This window comes from Crotalus tigris, unplaced genomic scaffold (assembly GCF_016545835.1).
Source record: "Crotalus tigris isolate CLP2741 ecotype Arizona unplaced genomic scaffold, ASM1654583v1 scf7180000018684.1183181, whole genome shotgun sequence".
Classification (NCBI taxonomy): domain Eukaryota; kingdom Metazoa; phylum Chordata; class Lepidosauria; order Squamata; family Viperidae; genus Crotalus; species Crotalus tigris.
In genome coordinates, this window is record NW_024097145.1 from 356,558 (window position 1) to 381,583 (window position 25,026).

At 44.7% G+C, this 25,026-nt stretch overlaps 1 protein-coding gene across 4 annotated transcripts; it reads right to left on the reverse strand.

Annotated features, from left to right (window-relative positions):
- Window positions 1–6,395: 6,395 nt before the first annotated feature.
- On the reverse strand, window positions 6,396–24,907 carry LOC120313469 (NACHT, LRR and PYD domains-containing protein 12-like). Of its 4 annotated transcripts, none has more exons than XM_039355396.1 (7): window positions 24,770–24,907; window positions 21,944–22,266; window positions 12,810–14,493; window positions 11,193–11,363; window positions 10,802–10,972; window positions 8,253–8,423; window positions 6,396–6,998 (listed from the first exon to the last, which is right to left on the reverse strand). In XM_039355396.1, the coding sequence occupies exons 2-7, from the start codon at window positions 22,224–22,226 to the stop codon at window positions 6,869–6,871; spliced, it is 2,610 nt and encodes an 869-aa protein (XP_039211330.1). In that variant the 5' UTR covers window positions 22,227–22,266; window positions 24,770–24,907; the 3' UTR covers window positions 6,396–6,868. The 4 variants fall into 4 exon arrangements, with proteins under 4 accessions (XP_039211330.1, XP_039211331.1, XP_039211333.1 ...); XM_039355397.1 differs by lacking the exon at window positions 24,770–24,907 and adding an exon at window positions 24,421–24,749; XM_039355399.1 differs by lacking the exons at window positions 21,944–22,266; window positions 24,770–24,907 and adding an exon at window positions 14,640–14,695.
- Window positions 24,908–25,026: the final 119 nt, after the last annotated feature.

Genomic DNA, 25,026 nt, shown 5'->3' on the forward strand with positions numbered 1-25,026 from the left:
ACATTTGTTCTTGTTATGGAAACAGTCCACTTCTCTGCTGAGCAGCTGCATTAGTGACCTTGACTCTCAGAAGCCTCGATTGCCTAGATACCACTCCTTCCGGTGCTGCATCCCATCCCACCCGTAAAGCTATGAGCGAGGGTAAAAGGGTGAATCAATCTGGACACTACTGCTCTAGTCCAACCCCCTGCTCAAGCAGAAGACCTTATACCAGTGATGGTGAACCTTTTAGACACCGAGTGCCCCAAAACCACCCCGCCTGCCCCCACTCTGCCCCTGCCACGCCCATGCCCCCATACGTCTGCAGGGCCACCTACCGCCTCCACGGCCTGCTGCAGATCACCCAGGCAGCCCTGCAGTGCTATGGCAGCCATGTCCTTTGTCCGCACTCCACAGGATCATCTGCAAGCTGTCCAGCTGCCATGTCCTTGGCTGCACTGCTCTGTTTGGGCCGTGCCTGGGGGCAACTCTCCTCCGGGGGGCTGCTGGTGAGGAGGGGTCCATGGGGGGAGGCGGGACTGGGACGATGGTGCGCGTGCCCACAGAGAGGGCTCTGCATGCTGCCTCTGGCACACGTGCCATAGGTTCGCCACTACTGCCTTATACTATTCTGGGCCACTGGCTGTCCATCTGTTCTTGAAAGCCTCCAGTGATGAAGCTCCACAGACTGGTCACTCGTCTGCTCCTCGAAGGGGAGGGGTCATTTTTTACCGCTGGTTAAGTCCTCGATTTATGACCACAATTGGATCCAGAATTTAGCTGCTAAGCAAGTTGGCAGTTAAGGGAGTTGCACCCAATGGTTAAGTGAACCATTGCGGTTGTTAAACGAATCGGCTCCTCCCCGTTGACTTTGCTTGTTCGAAGCCAGCTGGGAAGGTTGCAAATGGGGTTCTCAGTTGTGGTTGTAAGTCGAGGACTATCTGCACAACAATCCTGCAAGTCATGAGTAGCACCAATTTGGTTGCTGGTCAGCATCCCAGTCCAGTTCAGAACGCTGGCCATTCCCCCTGAAGCTCTTTATGCTTGTTGAAATAATTTTACAACTCGGAGTAATTTTATTCTTCCACTCCCTGTGAACTTTGTTAATCATATACGTGCCTGTAGCCAGAAGACAGTATATTAATAAGTATTAATAAAGGAGAATATTTGTAGCTCAGGGTTGAAGTGTAGGGGGTCCTTGGTGCTCTCTGAGCTTGGTTGTTTTCTTGCAGATGTTTCAGGACCCAACTAGGTAACATCATCAGTCCTAGGAGGGAGAGAGGTGTGCAGTATGGAGGAGGAGGAAGAGGAGGAGGAGAACTGTGGGGTTCTTGGTGCTCTCCAAGCTTGGTTGTTTTCTTGCAGACGTTTCAGGACCCAACTAGGTAACATCATCAGTGCGAGGAGGAGGAGGAGATGGAGGAGGAGGAATATCGGGTCCTTGATGCTTGCTGAAGTGGGTAGTTTTCTTACAGACATTTCAGGACCCAACTAGGTAACATCATCAATGCTAGAAGGAAGGAGGAGGAGGAGGAATGTGGGGTCTTTGGTGCTTTCTGAAGTGGGTTATTTTCTTGCAAATGTTTCATGACCCAACTAGGTAACATCATCAGTGGTAATCCTAGTCTGGGTTGTGAAACATCTGCAAGAAAACAACCTCAGAAACTATTTTGCAAAGACAATATAAGGTTGCAAATACTCTTCAACTAGTTTTAGCCGATAATTGACAGCCAGGCTGAAATTGATTAAATCAAGCAAATAATAATAATTGTATTATCAGGAAAATCCCTGATAATACAAACTTCCCTGAGCGTATAGATGTGGCATTCCAGAATCAGCACATAGACACACGTCAAAGAAAAGATCAACACACTCAGCAAAATAAAATAAGGCCATCCCTACTGCAGCTGCATGTCCACCAAATTAAACATTACAAAGGGCACATTCACACACACATCTCACAAAGGATCATCATTACCAGCCTCTATATCCAAAATTGTAGCTACCTCAAGGGCTGCTTCTATGCTCTTGAAAAACAGAATAACAGAATTGGAAGGGACCTTGGAGGCCTTCTAGTCCAACCCCCTAGTCAAGCAGGAAACACTATACTATTCAGGACAAATGGCTGTCCAATCTTTTCTTGAAAACTTCCAGTGGTGGAGTAACCAGAACTTCTGCAGGCAAGTCGTTCCACTGATTAATTGTTCTCACTGTCAAGAAATTCATCTTTAGTTTTAGGTTGAATCTCTCCTTGATTGGTTTCCATCCATTGGTTTTGCCTTGCCTTCTGGTGCTTTGGGGAACAGGTTGAACCTCTCATCTTCGTGGCAACCTCTCAAATACTGGAATATTGCTATCATGTTGCTCCAGGTCCTTCTTTTCATTAAACTAGGTCAGGGGTAGGCAACCTTGGCTCTTTTATGACTCGTGGAACTCCCAGAATTCCTGAGTCAGCCATGCTGAGGGGAAAGGGAGAGGTTTCCAAGCTGAGCCATGCTGGCTCAGGAATTCTGGGAGTTGAAGTTGCTAGAAGTAAAGTCTTCATCCTGGTTCATCCAAGCCGGGAATAAATAAGCAAGCATGGTGATTGCTTTGGGAAGAAGGTTACAGTTTATTGCAGAAAGATGGTTCTTCAGGAAAGTGCAGAGGAGAGAGAAGGGCAGAGAGCACAGAGAGAGAGCACATGGGGCAGTAGGCTTTTATACCCCCTCTAGCCTTGTTTGGAATAGTTTCCTGTTCCTGTGGCATGAACCTTGAGGCTGTTTCTGAGTGTTTGTCTAGGCCTTGATATCTGTGGTTTAATTCTATTATCATATCCTGCTTCCCAGGTGATGGGGCTGACTCCTAGAGTTTGGGTGGGGTATGCAGATCTTCTCTTTTGTCTTCTTGATTGCTCTGGCTCCAACTTTCTGATGGTTTTACATTTGCATTTGTATGGGCCTGGCTCTTGCTTGGGGCAGAGAGATAGATTTGGGGCCAAGTTTGGTTTTAAAAAGTCCTTTTGAAGAAAAATATATTTTTCTGCCCTTTTTAATATTTCCTTCTGAGCTAACTTTCATCAATCCCCCGCTTTGTGCCTTAAGTGTATATTTATGACACACTTATTGGCACAACATTAAAATTGATCTGGTCAGGGAGACTTGGTAGACAAGCTTTTAAACTGTTAAGCAAAAAAAAAAAAAAGAAAAATAAGACATTAATGGAGGCAGCAGAAAAAGATCCCTTTAGTGGCTCCCAAAAGGGGAGCTTGCACCTATAAAGTTCTAAAAGTCAGGGCAAAATTTTGTTAGGTGGAAAAGAAATTTATAGTATCCAATATTCTGTGCCAATCATTTTCAAATGTTGGATGTCACCTTTAGCTTCCAGTCAGGTTTGCATACCTCCCAAAATTCTTCACAGCCATGGTTTTCCTTAGTACATGACCACTGGCTGCCCAATTTCAAGGGTTGTTTCCTGCCTTAGCTCTTAATTCAGTGCATCCAGGTTTGTAATGTCCAATATGCCAGGCTATTAAATTTTTCTTTAAATTGCACATAATGAGCTCTAGGAATCCCAATCTGAGCCCAACAGTGCAAGATATTCAGGGCTGAAGTTTGGGATTTTTCCTGTTGCTTCCTTAGTCAGGGCATATGAATTGCAAATCACCTGAGGGGGCCTAGTTCCCTCCCCCTTGGAATCTGTTGGAAGTTGGTCCCACAAAGCTTTGGTGCAATAGAGCAAAAATCAGCCTGGGGGGAACTTTACTAAAGGTAGGTGGAGGGGATAGACTCAAGTATGATTCTGAATGGTGTGTGTGTGTGCACTTTTACAAAATAGTCAATACAAACATTCTGGATAAATTTTCCCTCCCACCAGATAGAAGTCCAAGGTGTTCAGTACTTGTTCTGCCACCTATTCCTAAATGCCATCTCTCCATTAATACATTCAACTGGCTTGTTACAATACAAATGGGGCAAGAAAGAAAAGTTTACAATGAGTTTCCACCCTCCCCCCATAGTCTAATTTTCTCTTCTGAGGCTTCACATGGCACCACCTTCCTTCTGCAGCTCTCACAGGCATCTGGGTAAATGGTAGGACTTGGGAAGATGTTCCCCTTTAGATTGCATGGTGGCTTTTTAGTGGATGGCTGGATTCAAAACTCAATTCCATGGCTCACACGGATGGAGGCAGCATCTGGGTCTGTGTGTTCTGCTTCCAAAGGCTTGCGAGAGGGTTTCAGGGCTGAAAGATACAAGAACAAGGTCTCCCCCCCCCCCGCTTTCTGGGTGGACTCTACCAGGAAAGGCAGACAAAAGGTATGGAGAACAAAGGGCAGGAAAAGAATTGGAAGGGGGGTAGCTTGCAGGCAGTTTGAAAATGCTGAAAACTCCTAATAATTTTAAAAGCCTAATATTTTAAGGTGTGCAACTTGCCAAGGGTAGGAGAACATTTATTCTAAAATAGACCACATTATTTTAGAGATTAGAAAATGCTTATTTGTTTCAGAAAAGTTTCATAGTAGTTTCACCAGTAAGTTTTAGGATATGAAAAGTAACTTAGGAAAATTATTTCCCCACACAAGCAGACTTGAGCTTCAAAAGGCTCTTGTAGATAGACACACATTTTTCAGGGAAAGGATAGATAAAACACATACAGTAAATGCAAGTGAAACTTTTCCAACAGATAAACTTAAAAAACAATCCCTCCTGGTAACTTAAGGCTGTTCTTGAGCGTACACAGAGAAAGAGGAAAACAAACAAACAAACAAACACAATTCTTTTTCTTCACTCTGTTTGTTGGCCAGACAAACAGAGTGAGGTATTTCCTTTTTGTGGCTTATTTTAAGCAGAATTTCTAGCAGAATTTAAAATTCTTTTTCCTTTGGATTTGAAACAGTTAACAGTCACATTTACCTCTCACACACAGACTTTGACAAACATATATACACAAATACAAGAGAACAGAAGTCTTAATTTTACACATCCTAGTCATTCCCACCATAAATTTCAGATAACTCAAGTTAGGGAAGGCACACATTTTAAACATACCACGTGGTTGCATAGAGAAGAGAGGGATAGAGATAGAGAGAGGGAGAATAACTATTTCTTATTTTCCCTTTTTAGTACCTTTATTTAGCCAAATTGGTTTCCCAGCAAAGCCCTAAGCAAAGTCTATTTTTTTCTATACACTACACAGTCAAAGTCTCCTTGTGAGACTTCTTCCTAACACAATCGAAGTCTCCTTGTGAGACTTCTTTCCTAACAGTCGAAGTCTCCTTGTGAGACTTCTTTCCAAACACAGTCGAAGTCTCCTTGTGAGACTTCTTTCCTAACACAGTCGAAGTCTCCTTGTGAGACTTCTTTCCAAACCTAAAGGGCACTACACAGTCGAAGTCTCCTTGCAAGACTTCTTTCCTAACTTTGCTTTGCTTACAGGGCCTTACCAGCTAGTTGCCCAAATCCATTTTTTTTTCATTCACTCATTCCATTTCATTTTCACACACTCTCCCTTTTCCCTAACAAAAGGTTCTGTGCTCTGGCCAACCCCCATGCTGTCCAGGTTCTGCCAATCAAACAGATCCTTTCTGTGGCTAGGAAAGACCAGAAGCAGCAAAATCCAACTGTGATTGGGAAAAAAAGATCTTCTCACTCACACAAACAGAAATACACACATTTTCTTTGTTCCCCTGGGCTTTTAACTTAAAATTTAGAGGTACTCACCTTCACCTTCTTTCCAAAGCAGCCCTTGAGCTCAAACTCTCAAAACTCCCTTTACTACCCTAGCTCCACATGGGCAAGGCCTGGGAAACCCATCCACAGACACAAGGGGGTCTGCTGCCGGCAAGATGGGGCTTACCAGTCTCAGTCCATTGGAGAGGTTAGCTTGGAGTCCCATCTGGGGTGCCAAATTGCTAGAAGTAAAGTCTTCATCCTGGTTCATCCAAGCCGGGAATAAATAAGCAAGCATGGTGATTGCTTTGGGAAGAAGGTTACAGTTTATTGCAGAAAGATGGTTCTTCAGGAAAGTGCAGAGGAGAGAGAAGGGCAGAGAGCACAGAGAGAGAGCACATGGGGCAGTAGGCTTTTATACCCCCTCTAGCCTTGTTTGGAATAGTTTCCTGTTCCTGTGGCATGAACCTTGAGGCTGTTTCTGAGTGTTTGTCTAGGCCTTGATATCTGTGGTTTAATTCTATTATCATATCCTGCTTCCCAGGTGATGGGGCTGACTCCTAGAGTTTGGGTGGGGTATGCAGATCTTCTCTTTTGTCTTCTTGATTGCTCTGGCTCCAACTTTCTGATGGTTTTACATTTGCATTTGTATGGGCCTGGCTCTTGCTTGGGGCAGAGAGATAGATTTGGGGCCAAGTTTGGTTTTAAAAAGTCCTTTTGAAGAAAAATATATTTTTCTGCCCTTTTTAATATTTCCTTCTGAGCTAACTTTCATCAAAGTCCACGAGTCATAAAAGAGCCAAGGGCAGGCCTACCCCTGAACTAGGCATCCCCAATTCCCGCAACTGTTCTTCATATGTTTTAGCTCCAGTTCGCTAATCATCTTTGTTGAATATACTTCTTCCTCTTCAAGCAGTGACTCCAGTATCATTCTTATGCCAATCCCGGTTCAAACCGGAGCAGGATATTCTTCTGACATGCTAGTTGGGGATTATCCCCCCTTTGGGGATCCCAGTTGAAAAAATCTTCCACATGGCCAAGTCCCACTTGCTCTAAGTCCAGAGGGCAATCATAAGCCTCATAGCCAGGCATGTGAATCAGATATATGACTGCGATGCAACAGGTAATGCAAAAGGTGAGCTGAGCTGAGCTGGCCTTTGAAGGTTTCCCGATCTACCACCCACCTCACCAACCTTCCAATCCTTGAGGGGGCCCAAGGAAAGCAGGTGTGAACTCCACCTTTACTCTTCATCACCTGGGAAGCGGGGGAAATCCGGAGGATAGTAGGGAGTCAGAACTAAGCCAGGATGCCTCGCACAAGCTGCCCGCAATTTCCACTTCGTGTTTTGGTTTAACGATTTCATTGTAAGTCTGGAAGGAGGAGAAACAAAACAAAGCAAAGCATCAGAATTGGGACACTCTCAAGAATACAACTTGGCTTGCAAATCTCTGCTCATCAGCAGCTCTGCAGGGAGTTGGGGGTGTGTGTGTCAAGCTATTCTCCAAAGCCCCTGAAGGCAGGACAAGAAGCAATGGATGGAAACTAATTAAGAAGAAAAGCATCCTGGAACTAAGGAGAAGTTTCCTGACAGGGAGGACAATTAATCTGTGGAACTACTTGCCTCCAGAAGTTGTGAGTGCTCCATCACTCAAGGTTTTCAAAAAGAGATTGGACAGCCATTTGTCTGGAAAGGTATAGGGCAGTGATGGCGAACCTTTTAGAGACCGAGTGCCCAAACTGCAACTCAAAACCCACTTATGCATCGTTGGGTGCCGGGTGGGCGTGGCCCATTGGGTGGGTGTGGCCCATTGGGTGGGCGTGGCTACGGTGGTAACGGCAGACTGGGTGGGACTACAAAGTTCAATCAATCAATTCCAACTTTGCAAGATCTTTTTTTTTCCCGCAAGAAGTTGAAATTGGTTGATTGATTGAACCTTTTTTTTTTTCACACAGCGGTGGCGGCCTAAAGCGAAAAGGTTTTATAAAACCCAGCTGAAGGCCTAGGACTGGGGCGATGGTGCACGTGCCTGTAGAGAGGGCTCTGCGTGCCACCTGTGGCACGCGTGCCATAGGTTCGCCACCACAGGTATAGGATTTATTCCTGACCTGAGTGTTAGACTAGAAGAGCTGAGAGACATGTCGAAAGAGGTCAGTCTTTTGAGCAAAGATGCCAATTCTGGCATAAATTCATGAGCCACGTGGCCTTGTTTTGGAAGCTGATATGGGTGTTGCCCATCAGCCAGGTGGTTGGGAGACCTCTTGACAAAACATTATGCAGAGATTAAATCATCTTTATTTTTCATAGCAGCTTTTGGGAGACTGAGAAATTCAGCGAATCTGGGCTGGAAGATGAGAGTCAACTTAAGATGGCAAGGTTGTCGCTTCTGTTCCACTCAAAGCTCAAAGGACTTTATTTCGGTCGTTGACCAAGATCCGCTCAAAAAAACAAAAAGACAAGCTAAATGTCCCATTCCCAATGATAACATAGTTGGAAGGGCTATTATTTGTTTATAATTATTTATTATTTATCATATTGATAGCAATATTCCAATATTTGAGGGGCTGCTACAAAGACGAGGGGGTCAAACTATTTTCCCAGGTCCCTGGAAAAACTGTACACTTACATCAACTTTTGAACCTTGCAGTGCCTTTGTCTCAACCCCTGGCATAGCTGCCTGACTCCTTCATCTCCCAGGCTGTTATCGCCCAGGTTCAGCTCCAAGAGGGTCTGGCTGGTCTCCAAAACAGAGGCCAGGTCTTCACAGGCAAGGGCTGTCATGCCACAGGAGTGTAAACTGTAATAGAAGACAAGGACATGTAAAAAAGATGCTGAGACTCTAGAAAGAGTACAGAGAAGAGCAACAAAGATGATGAGGGGACTGGAGGCTAAAACATAAGGAACGGTTGCTGGAATTGGGTATGTCGCGTTTAATGAAGAGAAGGACGAGGGGGAACATGATAGCCATGTTTCAATATCTCAGGGTCTGCCACAAAGAAGAGGGAGTCAAGCTATTCTCCAAAGCCCCTGAAGGCAAGACAAGAAGCAACGAATGGAAACTAACCAAGGAGAGAAGCAACCTAGAACTAAGAAACTTCCTGACAGTTAGAGCAATTAACCAGTGGAACAATCTGCCTCCAGAAGTGGTGAATGCTCCAACACTGGAAGTTTTTAAGAAGAGACTGGACAGCCATTTGTCTGAAATGGTATAGGGTTTCCTGCCTGAGCAGGGGATTGGATTAGATGACCTCCAAGGTCCCTTCCAACTTTATTATTATTATTATTATTATTATTATTATTATTATTATTATTATTATTATTATCATCATCATCATCATCATCATCATCATCATCACTTGAGGCTTTCAAGAAGAGACTGGACAGTCATTTGTCTGGAATGGTATAAGATCTCCTGCTTGAGCAGGGGGTTGGACTAGAAGACCTCCAAGGTCCCTTCCAACTCTGTTATTCTGCTGAGTACTTCGCAATCTGCTTGTATTTATGGCTGGTTGCCAAACACACCGTGATAGCATGATTATTATTATTTTTTTTGCCACTTTCCCTGCTGCAAACAGAACGACGGAAACTGCTGGTGACATCTGAGGGCAAGGGTGCCTGTTTGGATCTCATCCTACTTCCGACTCATACAAAGGACTCCAAGAAGCACAACTATGACATTCACACAACCAGCTACGTGCTCTGTAGGATGGTTATTATAAGGATGGTTGAGACAGCAGTGAAGGACCAAGGATGAAGGCGTTGCCAGAGGGCGTGTGCAGAATGCAAATATTGTAAGCTGCCCAGAGTCACCTTGGACAATGAGATGGACAGCCTATAAATTGGATTAAAAATAGTTACTTATTTTTGCATCCCACCTCTATTAATTTTACAAATAAGGCAGTGAGCATATCCAACATACCTTCCTCCCCCTGTTTTCCCAAAGTCATCCAGCTGGCTCTCGTGCCCAAGGCAGAACTAGAACTCGCCATCTCCTGGTGACTGGCCCAATGTTGCCCAGCTGCCTGTCATGCTTAAGGCGGGGCTAGAACTCTCAATCTCCTGTTGATTGGCGCCAAAATCACCCAACCGGCTTTCATGGGTAGGGTGGGACTAGAACTCACTGTCTCCTGATGATTGGCCCAACGTGACCCAGTGGGCTTTCCTGGCTGAGGCAGGACTAGGACTCACCGCCACCTGCTTTCTAGCCAGATGCCTCCACCACTGGATCAAACAGGCTCTTTCTGGGTGGAAGACAAGAGTGTAGCCACATGTAATATGGCGCTCAGCCATTTGCTCAGGGGATCCAACCAGGAGCCAAACCTTCCTATAACCTCTTAATCTCCTAATAAACTTCTTTTCATTTTCAGAATTAAAATTCAGAATGTTGGTTTTTTTTCCATTTTCATTTCTGCTCTGGAATGAACTTTTTGCTTCTGAAACAAGCTTGAGAAATTTCCTGGGAGAAGAATATCCTGGTCGCTTCCCTACTCCCTTTGCTGCTCTTGGTGGTGGCTGAAGGAGAAATTTGGAAGGAGGGGTGTAAGCTGGCCTCCCCATGCCCAGCTGCCAACCAGCTCCAAAAGCTGTGAGAAATCCAGGGGCTGAGATCAGGAAATCCCTCACCCCACTGTGGGAAGTCAGCTCCCCCAGAGAAGGAAATATTAAAAGGGCAGAAAAATATATTTCTTCAAAGGATCTTAAAGAGGCAGAAAAGCATGTCCAGTTTTCTTAATAGTCCTAAGTCTCTCTCCCCCAAGCAGAAACCAGCTCTGTACAAATGCAGATGTAAATAATCCAGGAAGGTTGGAAGCCCCCAGCTAGGAGATTAAGAAGACAAAGATACCTAAAATCTACATACCCCATCCAAAGTCTAAGACAGGACATAATAGGATTAACTCACAGATGCCAAAGGGCACACCCAGACTCAGGTCAGAATACATGACACAGGAAATACAAAGCCTCAAACAGGAACAGGAAACAACTCCAAACAAAAGGCTCCAGAGGGTATAAAAACCCACTCCCTACATGTGCTCTCTCTCTTTTCTTCCAGAGCCGTCTTTCTGTCTGGCTCTCCTCTTCAATAAACTGCAACCTTCTTTCTAAAGCAGTCGTCATGTTGTTTATTCCCGGCTTGGATTGAACCATGATGAAGACTTTTCCTTCAACACCACTTACATGAGTCTCTGCAGCCCAGAAGAGGGGTGCTTCAGCCCTTGGCACAGCTGCTTTGCTCCCCCATCACCCAGGGGGTTCGCCCCCAGATTGAGCTCCAGAAGGGAATGGCTGGATTCCAGGACCTGTGAAAGGAGCTGGCAGATAGCGGCTGTGAGATTGCAGGAGTACAGCCTGTAGGAGACAGAGAATGGGAGGGGGGAGAATTTGTACTGGGGTTATAGAATCATAGAATCCTAGGCCTTGAAGGGATCCTGGAGGTCTTCTACTCTACCCTTTGCCCAAGTCCTTATACCAGGGGTCTTCAAACTTGGCCCTTTTATGACTTGTGGACTTCAACTCCCAGAATTCCTCAGCCAGGCACACGTGCCTTATACCATCCCAGGCTGCTCACCTGAGGCTTTGAAGTTGGCAGGTGGGCTGAAGAAACCATTCACACAAATAGGTGACCCCGGGATCCTCCAGGGGATTCTCACCCAGGTCCAGACTGGTCAGCCTTGTGTTGGTCATTGCGATGGGTGTCAAGTCTTTGCATGCAGTGGGGGAGAGGCCACAGCGGTTCAACCTGTGGAAATTGGGAGATGCACAAACATAATTATGGAGGAAATTGGTAGACAACACCATCTGCAGGCAGAACTAGAAGCAACAGATGGAAACTAATCAAGGAGAGCAGAAAGTTAGAACTAAGGAGAAACTTCCTAGCCGTGAGAATAATTAACCAGTGGAATGACTTACCACTAGAAGTTGTGCATGCTCAATCAATGAAGGTTTTAAAAAAGAGATTGGACAACCATTTATTTGAGATGGGATAGGGTCTCCTGCCTGAGCAGGGGGTTGGACTAGAAGATCTCCAAGGTCCCTTCCAGCCCTGTGATTCTAAGTGTAGCCTTCCCTTCAAAGAAGAGCAGGGGGTCATGCTATTCTCCAAAGCACCAGAAGACAAGACAAGAAGCAACAGATGGAAACTAATCAAGGAGAGAAGCAACCCAGAATTAAGGAGAAATTTCCTGACAGAACAATCAACCAGAGGAAGAGACTGCCTTCAGAAGTTGTGAGTGCTCCCTCACTGGAGGTTTTTAAGAGAATAGACAGCCATTTGCCTGAAATGGTACGGGGTCGCCTGTTTGAGCAGGGGGTTGGACTAGAAGACCTTCAAGGTCCCTTCCAACTCGGTTATTCTGTTATTCTCCCATTCTTCATACTCTATTACCCACCGGATCAATGTTTCTTCATTTGAAGATGGGTAACCTTCAATTCCCAGAATTCCCCAGCCAGCCGTGGAAAATTCTGGGAGTTGGCTGGCTGAGAAATGCTGGCCGGAGAATTCTGGGAGTTTATTTATTTATTTATTTATGAGACTTATATACCGCTTTAAGTGCAAGCACTCTCTAAGTGGTGTACACCAGTAAGCAAAGTATGTATATATTTACATTGCCCCCAAACAATCTGGGTCCTCATTTTACCTACCTCGGAAGGATGGAAGGCTGAGTCAACCTTGAGCCGGTGAGATTTGAACCGCTGACCTGCTGAACACAGTCAGCTAAAGTGGCCTGCAGTACTGACTCTAACTGCTGCGCCACCTCGGCTCATGAGTTGAAGTCCACCCATCTTCAAGTGCACAAAGTTGAGAAACGCTACACCAGATATTTTTATAGGGTTTTTGTTATATAATACAGAGAGTTCTCAACTTACAACCGTTCACTTAGTGACCATTCAAAGTTGCAACAGCGCTGAAAAAAGCGACTTATGGCCATTCTTCCTAACTGCAACCTTTGTAGCATCCTTGATGATCATGTGATCAAAATTCAGATGTATTTAGTCCGTACTTATGACCAATGCTGTGTTATGTGATCCCTTTTGCGACTTTCTGACAAGCAAAGTCAGTGGGGAAAACAGATTCACTTAAAAACCGAGTTGTAAGTCAAGGACTATCTGTCTTGATTGGGATCCTGGACAATCAAGTGTTAAGTTTTGAACCCATTGCCTATTCCTTGGATCTCTTTCTACTTACTGGATCTCTGAAGATTTCAAGAATCCTGGTAAAAGTTGTTGAAATCTTTGAAGGCCAAACTCATAGCCCGAGAGCTGAACTGAATTCAGAGTTTCAGCAGCTGACAGGCAAAATGATAAAGCTTCAAAGTCCAGCTTGGTCAGAAGTTGTGTTCTGAGATCCATATTGTGGATATGCTTCATTGTTGTCTGGGCAAAGACGATGTCCTTCATTTCATAAATACAATGACACAATTCCAGCAGATCCTCTTGTCTTCTGAAGGAGTGAGCCTTGGCTTTCTGATCCACCCAGCTTAGCAATTCTGACCGAACCTTAGTCGTGGATATCTTGAAGGACCACGATTCTTGAAGGACACTCATCCTTTCCACGTTGGACAAGCCGTAGAGAAAATGGATTAACATGAGGTATCTGTTGCTGCTCTCCTTCTTATCACCAAATATCTCACTCAAGTCTTGGTAAGGTGTTCGGGTGGTCTCCTCAGTGTCCAGCAAGTAGAACAAGGCAGCAAAGAACTCCTGAAAACTCAAGTGGGTGAACCTGTACAAAGTTCCCACCTGAACATCTTGGAGGAAAACTTTCTTATTTGCAGAAGAAGAGTCTGAAGTCAAGTAATCCAAGCCACGTTGCTTCAGCTCTTCTTCATGGAAGACCATTGTTCCGTGGATCATCCCATCTTTCGCTAAAGAGCAAAGGTCTTCCAGGTGACCTTGCTTGGAAAAGGTACCCAAGAAACTCAGGAGGAGACGCAGGTGAATTTCGGTGAGTGTTGCAGTTTCTGGGATATCTTGAAGAAGTTCTGTCTGCGGGTTTTGTTGAAAAATGGAGCCAATGACCCAACAGGTTGCAGGGAGAAAACACAGACTGAAAAGAGTTTCATTTTTTTGAATCAGTTCAAAGATCTGGTTGGCTTGTTCCATATTTTGAAAGAAGTGATGAAAATATTCCTTCCTGTGCACAGGATGAAAACCCAACACCTCTACCAAGAGTGGTGATCTCAGATACTTCACCATTGGGCTTACACCCATGGGCCTTGTGGTCACCAGGAGATGACACTTCGGAAGGATCTTTTTCTTGAGCAGACCCATCAACAGCTTCATCACCTCTTGCCTTCGGTGGGGATCCTTGTCCAGCATATCAACTGAGACATCAGAGAGCTTCAGGTCCTCCAAACCATCAACAATGAGGAGGAGGTTGTCTTGGTTGGCCAAAACATCCTCCATGGAAACCATTCCTGAAGGACAATTGTTGAGGATCAAGTCCGTTGCACTCATAAACTTGGCGCCACAGCGGAGCGCATCACAAGAGATATAAAAGACGTAATCAAACTTGGTCTGCCATAGTTTATCTGATGCCCAGTCCAACATAAACTTCCACGTGGCTGTGGTTTTTCCTACCCCAGAAGGTCCAAGCAACAAAAGAGTTTTGGAGTTTTCTCCTTCAGGATCTGGATGAAATAAATTCTCCAGATCAACGTTCAGGCCATCTTCTGGATGGGTCTTCATCTCCCAGTACTTTCTTTCCACAGCCATAATCTCATGACCTGTTTTGGGCAGAGCTGGTCTCCTCTTCAGAAGAAGGTCTACGTAGGTCTCTTGGAAGGTCACCTTTGGATTGGGCTGCGGGCCCAGTTGAGAACGATTTTGAAAAACCTGTCGGATGTGCCTCTTATATTTCTTCTTGCGATCTAACGAAATACATCAAAAGAAAGCATTTGTAGTTCAGTGGCAGAAACAAAAGAGGTTCCCCTCATTTTACAACAGTTCATTTAGTGACCGTTGAAGTTAACAGCGGCACTGAGAACAGTGTCTTATGACATTTTTTCATACTTACAATCATTGAAGCATCCCCATGGTCATGTGATCAAAATTCAGATGCTTGGCAGCTGACTCATAACGGTTGCACTGTCCCAGGGCCAGGTGATCCCCTTTTGTGACTTTCTGACAAAGTGAATGGGGAAGCCAGATTCACTTAACAACTGTGTCACTAACTTAACAACCAAAGTAATTCAGCTTAACAACTGTGGCAAGGAGGGTAGTAAAATGGGGCAAAACTCACTTGACAAATGTCTCACTTGACAACAGAAATGTTGAACTCGGTTGGCCGTAAGCCAAAGACTACTTGTACTTTCTAAGCTAAGGTCTAAATTGTTTTGACGGGGTGGGCAAAGGGAACACCAGGTCAGATAATCTGGGTAGTTGGTTTGTTTAAAAGAGACTTGTAAATCTGACTTTGGAAAAACACAGCTAGTCCTCGACTTACGACTGTTCATTTAGCGACCGTTCGAATTTACAACGGCACTGGAAAAAGTGATTTATGACCATTTTTCACGTGACCATTGTAGCAGCCCCAGGGTTGTCTGTATCTCGGGGTCATATGATCCCCTTTTGCGAAGTTAATGGGGAAGCTGGGGAATTCTGGGAGTTGAAGTCCAAACATTTTCAGGTTGCCAAGTTTGAGAAACATTGGCCTAGACCAGGGCTAGGCAATCTTGGCTCTTTTATGACTCATGGACTTCAGCTCCCAGAATTCCTGAGCCAGCCATGCTGAGGGGAAAGGGAGAGTTTCCAAGCTGAGCCATGCTGGCTCAGGAATTCTGGGAGTTGAAGTCCACGAGTCATAAAGTGGCCTAGGCCTAGGCCAGAGGTAGGCAACCTTGGCTCTTTTATGACTCGTGGACTTCAACTCCCAGAATTCCTGAGCCAGCCATGCTGAGGGGAAAGGGAGAGTTTCCAAGCTGAGCCATGGTGGCTCAGGAATTCTGGGAGTTGAAGTCCATGAGTCATAAAAGAGCCAAGGTTGCCTACCCCTGGCCTAGACTTACTGGCAAAGGCTAATAAGAAGGCAGTGGTATTTCAGAGTATAGCGGCCATGACAGAGAACCCACACACACATACCTGTTCTCCCAAATTCTGCTAAGGATGGGACCTCAATAGGCATCTTCCACTTGATGGAGATGGTCCCTTCTAAGGTATCCTAAAACCAAGCTATGGAGAGCTTTCTAGCTCCACACCGCCATTTTGTGAGGGTGTCATCGTCCAGCTCGAGATTCCAAATAAATTTCCAGGTTCATTCCATTTCCGAAAATCTTATTGTTTATTGAATACACAGCATGGTAATGTCAAAGCAAAACTAACTGTGAGGTTCCCAGACACTAGTTCCCAGAATTAAACAATAATTTCTCTGGCCAAACCCCCCACTCTCTCACATAATCCATGTAAACAATTTCACTTTGTTAGGGGAACGTCTGCTTACTCTCCACACCTGCTGCAGTGTCCTTGGAAAGGTTTCAAGCTCTCACAGTCTTCAGCGGAATCATAGAGGTTTTGTTTCTTCATCTAACCCAGTGGTTCTCAACCTGTGGGTTGGGACCCCATTTGGGGTCGAACGACCATTTCACGGGGGTCGCCAAACAACGCAGTCTGCCATTTTTTCCCCCTTTTCCTTAGCTGTGCTACTTCCTTTTATTCTATTGGCTTCTGAAAGCCAATGGAATAGACTCTCTTGAATAGAGTCTAATTCTATTGGCTTTCAAAAGCCAATAGGAATTGTCCAGGCTGTCTCTGCCCTGCTGAGCTCTCCAAAAGTCCCATTCTGCAAACGGTGCTGCACCAGTTGAGTAGTCCTCGACTTACGACCGGTTGAGTAGTCCTCGACTTATGATCGGTTGGGAGTCGCGGCATTAAAAAGGTTGAGAACCACTGCTCTAACCCATTCTAAAGCAACACCTCCCCCCTTTTACTCTAATGGCAAGTTGAAATGAAGAGGCACGTAGCTGCCAAAGTTTCATTCTTAACAGATGGATCCAGAGGCTCCTGATGACCAGGACTTGGGGGACAGTCTCAATTGTGAATACGTACAGATGGCTCCTCTCTCTCTGGTCACTTGCAGGCCTATGAATGCAGAGTCATGAAAGGACAGCAAAGAAAACACCCAAACCCATCCCAGGACAGCTGGTATCTTAGGGAAACACCTAAACCACTCAACAGTGAACATATGGTCTTCGGGGAAACACCCAAAAGGGAACATACTAGCTATTTCTGCTTTCTTATCTACAGGGCGAAGTTTTAATCTTATGTGTGTCAGCTTTGCTGGCTGAATTGCTTATGTCAGTGGTGGCGAATATATGGCACAGGTGCCAGAGGCGGCACGCAGAGCCCTCTCTGTGGGCACGCGTGCTGTCGCCCCAGTCCTAGGCCTTCAGCTGGGTTTTATAAAACCTTTTCGCTTTAGGCCTCTGCCGCTGTGTACAAAAAAAAACAAAGGTTCAATCAATCAATTTCAACCTTGCGGGGAAAAAAAAAAGATCTTGCAAAGTTGGAATTGACTGATTGAACTTTTTAGTCCCACCCAGTCTTCTGTTACCACCGCAGCCACACCCACCCAATGGGCCACATCCAGCCAATGGGCCACACCCACCCGGCCCCTGACGATGCATAAGTGGGTTTTGGGTTGCAGTTTGGGCACTCAAGTCTCTAAAAGGTTCGCCATCACTGGCTTATGTAATCAAAGTAGCTATAAGAATAAGGTTTTTCTGCTATTTGGAGCTTTTGATCTTTTTGTACTCAAGCCCGTCTCTATTCAGCTGAATAAACATGTAAGCTTGAAGGCAACTTCTGGTTTCCTGTATGCTTTTTATCAAGCAAAACCTCAGAACCTGCACATCACTCCTTGGAAGTCAAAGCACCAAGCACAAGAGTGACATAACACCTGCCCACCGTCTTTCATCCAGTAACAACCTGGCTGCCAGATTTTCTACTAATGGTAGTGTTTGAATCATTTTTACAGCCAGTCCCAGCAGAGCAATAATCTAACTGAGAGGTGATAAGAGTCTGACGTATGGTGGCCAAGATTATTCTGGTGCAGATAAGCCGTAAGAGCAGCAGGGACAAAGGTTTCCTGGCCATTCCTTCTCCTGCAGTTCCATCTGGAGCCGGCTGTTCAGACGTTTTTCCTTTAAGAGGACAGCAGCTATATCCAGACCTAGTTCTGGAACCATCTCAGAGCAGAATGTTTTCAGACAAACAACATCTTGCTAGGGATCGAGTTGGTTTCTACCATCCAGACCTTCACAGTCTCAGAGACAGGGTTTTGAATGTCCATAGCATTTCCAGTTTAACAGAATAACAGTAAAGGACCTTGGAGGTCTTCTAGTCCAGGGGTGGAGACCCTTGGTTCTTTTATGACTTGTGGACTTCAACTCCCAGAATTTCTCTCTCTCTCTCTCTCTCTCTCTCTCTCTCTCCAGGGGTGGAGAACCTTGGTTCTTTTATGACTTGTGGACCAACTCCCAGAATTTCTCTCTCTCTCTCTCTCTCTCTCTCTCTCTCTCTCTCTCTCTCTCTCCAGGGGTGGAGAACCTTGGTTCTTTTATGACTTGTGGACTTCAACTCCCAGAATTTCTCTCTCTCTCTCTCTCTCTCTCTCTCTCTCTCTTTCTCTCGGGGTGGAGAACCTTGGTTCTTTTATGACTTGTGGACTTCAACTCCCAGAATTTCTCTCTCTCTCTCTCTCCAGGGGTGGAGAACCTTGGTTCTTTTATGACTTGTGGACTTCAACTCCCAGAATTTCTCTCTCTTCTCTCTCTTTCACTCTCTCTCTCTCTCTCTCTCTCTCTCTCTCTCTCTCTCTCTCTCTCTCTCTCTCTCTCTCTCTCTCTCTCTCTCTCTCTCTTTCAGAGGAAAAGAATCACATGTTGGAAATGTCATCAGATACCAGGTTCCTTCTACCATATGTGGTGGACATGTGTAGAAGCTAAAGCTTATTGGAATATAATTAGAACATGGATAGAAAAGATGATACAACAACGTATAGAACTAAGACCAGAAATATTCCTGTTGGGTATTCTACCAGGGAAATACAATAAAGAGAAAACATATATAATTATTCATATAATTACGGCAGCCAGGATTGTGTTTGCACAAAATTGGAAAGCACTGAAAGCTCCCCCCCCCAGAGGGAGAGGTAATTGGGAAAATACTGGAATGGGCAGAAATGAATAGACTAACAATGACAATTAAAGATAAGACAGAGTCAGACTACTATGAAATCTGGGGAACTTTTTATGATTGGCTGAAAAGAGAATACGGTTAAAAGATAGTTAACATCAATTTAGATGGAAGAAGGAGGAGCAGATAAGGAGGGAGACCCAGGTGACACAGTATTGAATAACTGGAGGTTGTATAAATATTTATAGAAATATATACCGAGAAGGTTAGATAAATAGAAGTATTAATGTAAGAGAAAATTAATCTTATTGTATATAATACAGATAGGGAAATTTGGAGAGAGGAGTTGCTCGGACATTAGCCCTGAATTGTATCTGAAGAGGGATAAGAGGGAAGAAAGGAGAGGAGAGAGAAAAGAGTAAAGGAGGGGAGAAGGAAGTAGGAAGGTTAGAGGAGAAGAGGAGAGTGGTGAAGGAAAGAGGAGAGGAAGAAGAGGGAAGTAGGGAAGAAAGGGAGAAAGAAGGTAGAGAAGAAGGAGTGTGGATACAGTGAAAGGGGAAATGGGCGAGCAACACCAAAAGTCATGTGTATGTATTTATTTCATCTTATATATGAATGTAAAAAGAATGTATGTTAACATCTGATAAATATCACAGTATATGTATGGGGGAGAGTTTGGAAAAATAAAAAATTATTAAAAAAAAAAAGAATCACATGAAACCCCTCCCCACTTTCTCCTTCTCTTTTTCTTTCCTTCTGCCCGATCCATGCCTGCTGTGCCCAAAGCAGCTGCAGCTGTCTGACCTTCCTAATTCCCACTCTCCGGCCAGGCTCCTACAAAGCTTTTCGGCCAAGGCTGTTTGAGCACCATTTTTCACACTTACAACCATTGCAGCATTCCAGGTTCAGATTATAAAAATTCAGACACTTAGCAACTGACTTGTATTTATATGACAGTTGCAGTGTCCCGGGGTCACACGATCCCCCTTTTGTGACCTGACCAGCAAAGTCCAGGGGGGAAGCCAGATTCACTGAACAACCATGTTACTATCTTCACTGCTGTGATTCACTTAAGAACAGTGGCAAGAAAAGTCGTAAAAACGGGTAAAACTCACTTAACAAATGTCTCCCTTAGCAACAGAAATGTTGGGTTCAGTTGTGGTTGTAAGTCGAGGATTATCTATAAATAAAATAAAAGGAAAACATCTGTGAACTGCTGATCAAGTTATTGGGAAACTTAGAGATTGTAACCATAGGAAGGCGTTGTGTGTGTGTGTGTGTGTGTGTGTGTGTGTGTGTGTGTGTGAGAGAGAGAGAGAGAGAGAGAGAGAGAGAGAGAGAGAGAGAGATGCAAAAGGGCAGCTTTACAAGAAACGTTGGAGTGGCTTCTTGTATTATGAAACCCTGTTGGAAATAATGACAATATAATGACTTTACTACGGACAAAACACTCTTGTTCCCTCTTCCAACCTGCTCCACTTCCTTCTGTGATGCTGGTCAGATACTCCTGAGCTAGAGAAGGGATGGCCTTGAACGCGGAGGAGAAAATGGATGGGACGTTGCGACAGTTGTGAAAGAAGTCACTCAATGCTTTTGTGGGAAACACAGAAGGAAGATTGGGGCCATCTTAATTCAGACCTCTTGTAGGAAAATGCTAGGGCAGTGTTGTCCAAACTTTGCAACCTCAAGATTTCTGGACTTCAACTTCTAGGAGTTGAAGTCCACAAGTTCTAAAAGGGCCACCTCTGTGCTAGAGAATGGATGACTAGGAATGGGGAGGAGAAAGTTGATGGGATGTTGTGAAAAAAAAAATTCATTCAATGACCAGGATGTTGAGATGCCCCCTGAGGCTGAGCCACCAAATCTGCACAACAGTTGATTGTGCCCAAGCCACAATCAAGACATGCGTATAGGAGTTTTCTTCTGAAGACCTGAAAAAGAGGAAGGAATGGAGTCTTCAATTGCTTGAGCATCACAAACATCTACTGTGGAGATGCAGGACATCTTAGCAAAAATGTGAAGAACATACGAAGAAGAGTTGCAGGAACTGGGTATGTCCGTTTTAATGAAAAGAAGGACTAGGGGTGACATGATAGCACTATTCCAGTATTATATTTGAGGGTCTCCAACAAAGAAGAGGGAGTCAAGCTGTTCTCCAAAGGCATGACAAGAAGCAATGGATGGAAACTGATCAAGGAAAGAAGCAACCTAGAACTAAAGAGAAACTTCCTGACAGTGAGAGCAATGAATCGGTGGAACAGAAGTTCCTTTAGAAGTTGTGGCTGCTCCATCACTGGAGGTTTTTAAGAAGAGACTGGACAGCCACTTGTCTGAAATAGTATAGGGCAGGGGTAGGCTATAGCTGACTCAGGAATTCTGGGAGTTGAAGTCCATGAGTCCTAAAAGAGCCAAGGTTGCCTACCCCTGGTATAGGGCCTCCTGCCTGAGCATAGGGTTGAACTAGAAGACCTCCAAGGTCCCTTCCAACTATGTCATTCTGTTATTTAATGGATGGAAGCTCCTCAAAGGGAGATCCAACCTAGAACTAAGGAGGAATTTCCTGACAGTGAGAACAATTAACCAGTGGAACAGAAGTTGCCTTCAGAAGTTGTGGGTGCGCCAACACTGGAGGTTTTCAAGGAGAGATTGCACAGCTGTTTGTTTAGAATGGCATAGGATCTCCTACTTGGAAAGGTGATTGGAGTAGAAGACCTCCAAGGTCTGTTCCATCTCTGTTATTCTGTTAAGAAAACCAAAGCTACATCAACCATGCTTTGCTCCAGTCCCACGTGGACATTAACAGCCTCCTCACAGTCCCATGATCAGCATGTATTTCCGACCGGCAAAATCAGTGGTGGAAACTTCATGACCATGTGCGTCATTTAACAACTGCAGTGATTCACTTAACAATCATGACCAAAAAGGCTGTAAAATCAGCTTCCATTCACTTAATAACCAAATTGCAATTCAACAGAAATTCTGGGCTAATTGTAGCTGTATGTCCAGGACTATTTGTACTTAAAGTAAGAAAACATTCACAGCAGCTGAACACTTTTGGTGCAACAGTCAGAAAAATCAACAGCTGATGTTTCCTCCCTGGCCAGCCAAGGCCTGTTGGATTTCTGCCTGCCAAGAAAAAGAATGGAAAATAGGAGGATGGCACATTCCAAACAGAAGAAGCCTGCTTACCATTATATCTCCATTTTTGAAGTCGGGAGGCGGAATTTCGCATGTTGATAGCGCGTAGGACTTGGATGGTGACGTCTTGCGCGCCCTGATCTCCGTACGTTTCCAAAAGGAGCCGCAATACGTCCAGTGTGTGGGCATCCTTTAACTTGCCCCATGGGATGGGGTCCTTCTCCTCAAAATAGGAGAAGCTGAGTTTATTCTTGAATCTCTTGAAATCTTCTCCAGAGAGATCATCTAGGGCGAACAGCAAAACATCTTCCAGCGATTCATGAAGTTTTTCCATTCCGGTTTAGGAAACCAGTCAAAGGAAGCGGTTACAACTCCTTTGAGAGAAAGCAGGAAAAAGCTACTTGTAAATCATGTCCACATTGATCACTGATTAACCACTAAGTGGCTAATTATCAACTGAGATCACACAAAGTGACAGAGGAACAAAAGACAAAGAGTAAGCCTGGCAGTACAGCTCTGGGAAGAGAATGCTTGCAAACCTTGGGGTTGAATTCACACAACCGGCTGGCCTTGGCTAGGTTTTAACCTTGACTGGCATTGAGGAGAGTATGGTTGTGTGAATCCAATGTGTTTCAGTTTGTGGCCCAGCATATTCTATAGACACAGAAGAAGGGTTAAATTACTTGCTTAGGAAGTAGCTATACACTGTGAACAAACACATGGACAGACTTAACCATAGTTTCAACTGGGAAGTTGTGCACATCCTAGACCAGTGATGGTGAACCTTTTAGCGACCGAGTGCCCAAACCGCTACCCAAAACCCACTTATTTATTGCAAAGTGCCAGGGCTGCATCACCATTGTGGTGCCCTCGGGGGGGGGGGGAAGGAGGCGCCTCTGAGTACTGCCTCTGGCACGCAAAACCTGGGGGTGCAAAAATGGGCTGCCACGCTGCAAGGCCCCAAAAAGACCACCGCGGCGCCACGGGATGGAGATACAAGACGCTGCACCACGCAAGAACGGAGCAGGGCTAGTGAGTATCATGCAGGCACTAGCCCCGCCCCATTTGCAGCACGTGCATGCTTGTGGCCCCATGTGCGCATGCACATATGTAAAATGCTTCCCCCTCCCTTTTCTTCAAGTCCACCAATCGACAATGGTTGGTGACCTCTGCTCTACCACTTCTACTTGCTAGTCGGCCGCTTCGCCTCCTTTGTGCTAGGTGGGGCTCCTGCTCTGGGTGGCAGTGATGGCCTGATGGACCTGCTGCTGGCGGCGGTGGTGTGCATGCCAACAGAGAGGGCTCTGAGTGCTGCCTCTGGCACACGTGCCATAGGTTCGCCACCACTGTCCTAGACCTAGACCAAGCCGAAAACATTAGAGAATTCCTGTAAGCCTGGAATTCAGACATATTGACTCTCAACAGGAATATAGAGATAAATAAGAACTAGATACCATTCAAAAGAGACAATCAACAAGCCAAGAAGGGAACAAAAACACATCAAAACATATCTTCATCAGCAATTAACACCTTGATGAACAGAGATTAACACCAAGATCAACATTAGACCAATCACGAAGCAAACAATACCCCAGTTGGGGAACTGCCAATCATACAAACATAATCAATAGGCTAATAAAGAGATTATGCCTCACCCCCAACAATGACAGGACAAGTCACTTGTATACAGTATAAACAGGGAGAGAGCAGCTTTTAGCAATCAATGTTACCTAGTTGGGTAAGGAAATGTCTGCAAGAAAACCACCAAGCTCAGAGGACACCAGGGACTCACAGTCCTCCTCCTCCTCCTCCTCCCCCCCCCGCAAACCCCCCTCTCTTCTAGCACTGATGATGTTACCTAGTTGGGTAATGAAACATTTGCAAGAAAACTACCAAGCTCAGAGAGCACCAAGGACCCCATAGTCCTCCTCCACCCCCCAAAATTAGAAAACACATTTTTTTAATTAAAATTTTTTAAAATTTTACAATAAGAACCCTTCCCCATTCCCTCCCAACCCACCCCAAAACCCTCCCCCATTCTTCCCAGAGCTGAATATAGGCTTCACTAGAACTTAAAAGAAAAAAAGTTTTAAACCCAAATAAACCTTAAACAGATATAATTACACTCAATAAACAAATTATGAAATACTTTAATTCCATTATATATAAAAAACAAAAAGAGGAAAAAAAGGGGGGGGGATAAAAAAAATAAAAAATTAAAAAATAATAATAATTACACTTCTAAATAATATCTTAAACTTTAAATATAAATTATTCGAAAGCTAAATGGTATTTTCTTATATCATACTTATACTGTATAAAGTTTATCCATCTTTTCCACACCAAGAGGTACTTCTCTTGCGATTGATCTTTCAAGAAAGCCAAAATTTTTGCCATTTCCGCTAAATAAGAAACTTTAAAAAACCATTCTTGCAAAGTAGGCAAAGATTCCTTCTTCCAATATTGCCCTATTAACAACCTTGCCGCAGTAATTAAAGAAAACACATTTTTAAGACCGAAAGACACACCTTTCATTTTGAATTATGAACGGTGGCATCCTGTGGGTTTCCCCCTTCTTAATCCTTAATGCCTTTCCAAACATTTTGGTGCCCCTCCCACATGGGAGATACCGTCCCACAGCACAAGCAGTGGGGAAAGTCTCCGATACAAAATCCAGGGCTGTTCCAGAGCCGTTTCAGAACTTTCTGAGTGGTGATGCTTCATAGAGCGGTTTGCTGACTTCCCCTCCATAACTAAAAGCACCAAAGCCTTTAGTTCGCGCCTCCAGGCCACATTACCAATATCCGTTCTTGCCTTCCAGTTTCTAAGCTAGGAAATTCTCCATTTCCTGAGAAAGAGGGACTGAGGCACACTCACTGTGTACGGGTGTTGAGGATGGAGTAAGGGACTGTGGTGACCTTCTGGATTTGTTTGTTCAGTTCCAGCCAGGCATCTGACAGACTTCAAAAGCAGAAGTGAAAGTGATACTTTCTCCTGTCCTCCCCTCATCTCGTCCTCCTTCTCCAGCGAGGGGAGCGCCAAGATGAGATAATGGCTCATAAATCTCCACCACGATCCCTCCCACTTTAGCTGGGAAAGGATCAGATCTTCACGAAAGGGCCAGAGACAAAAGG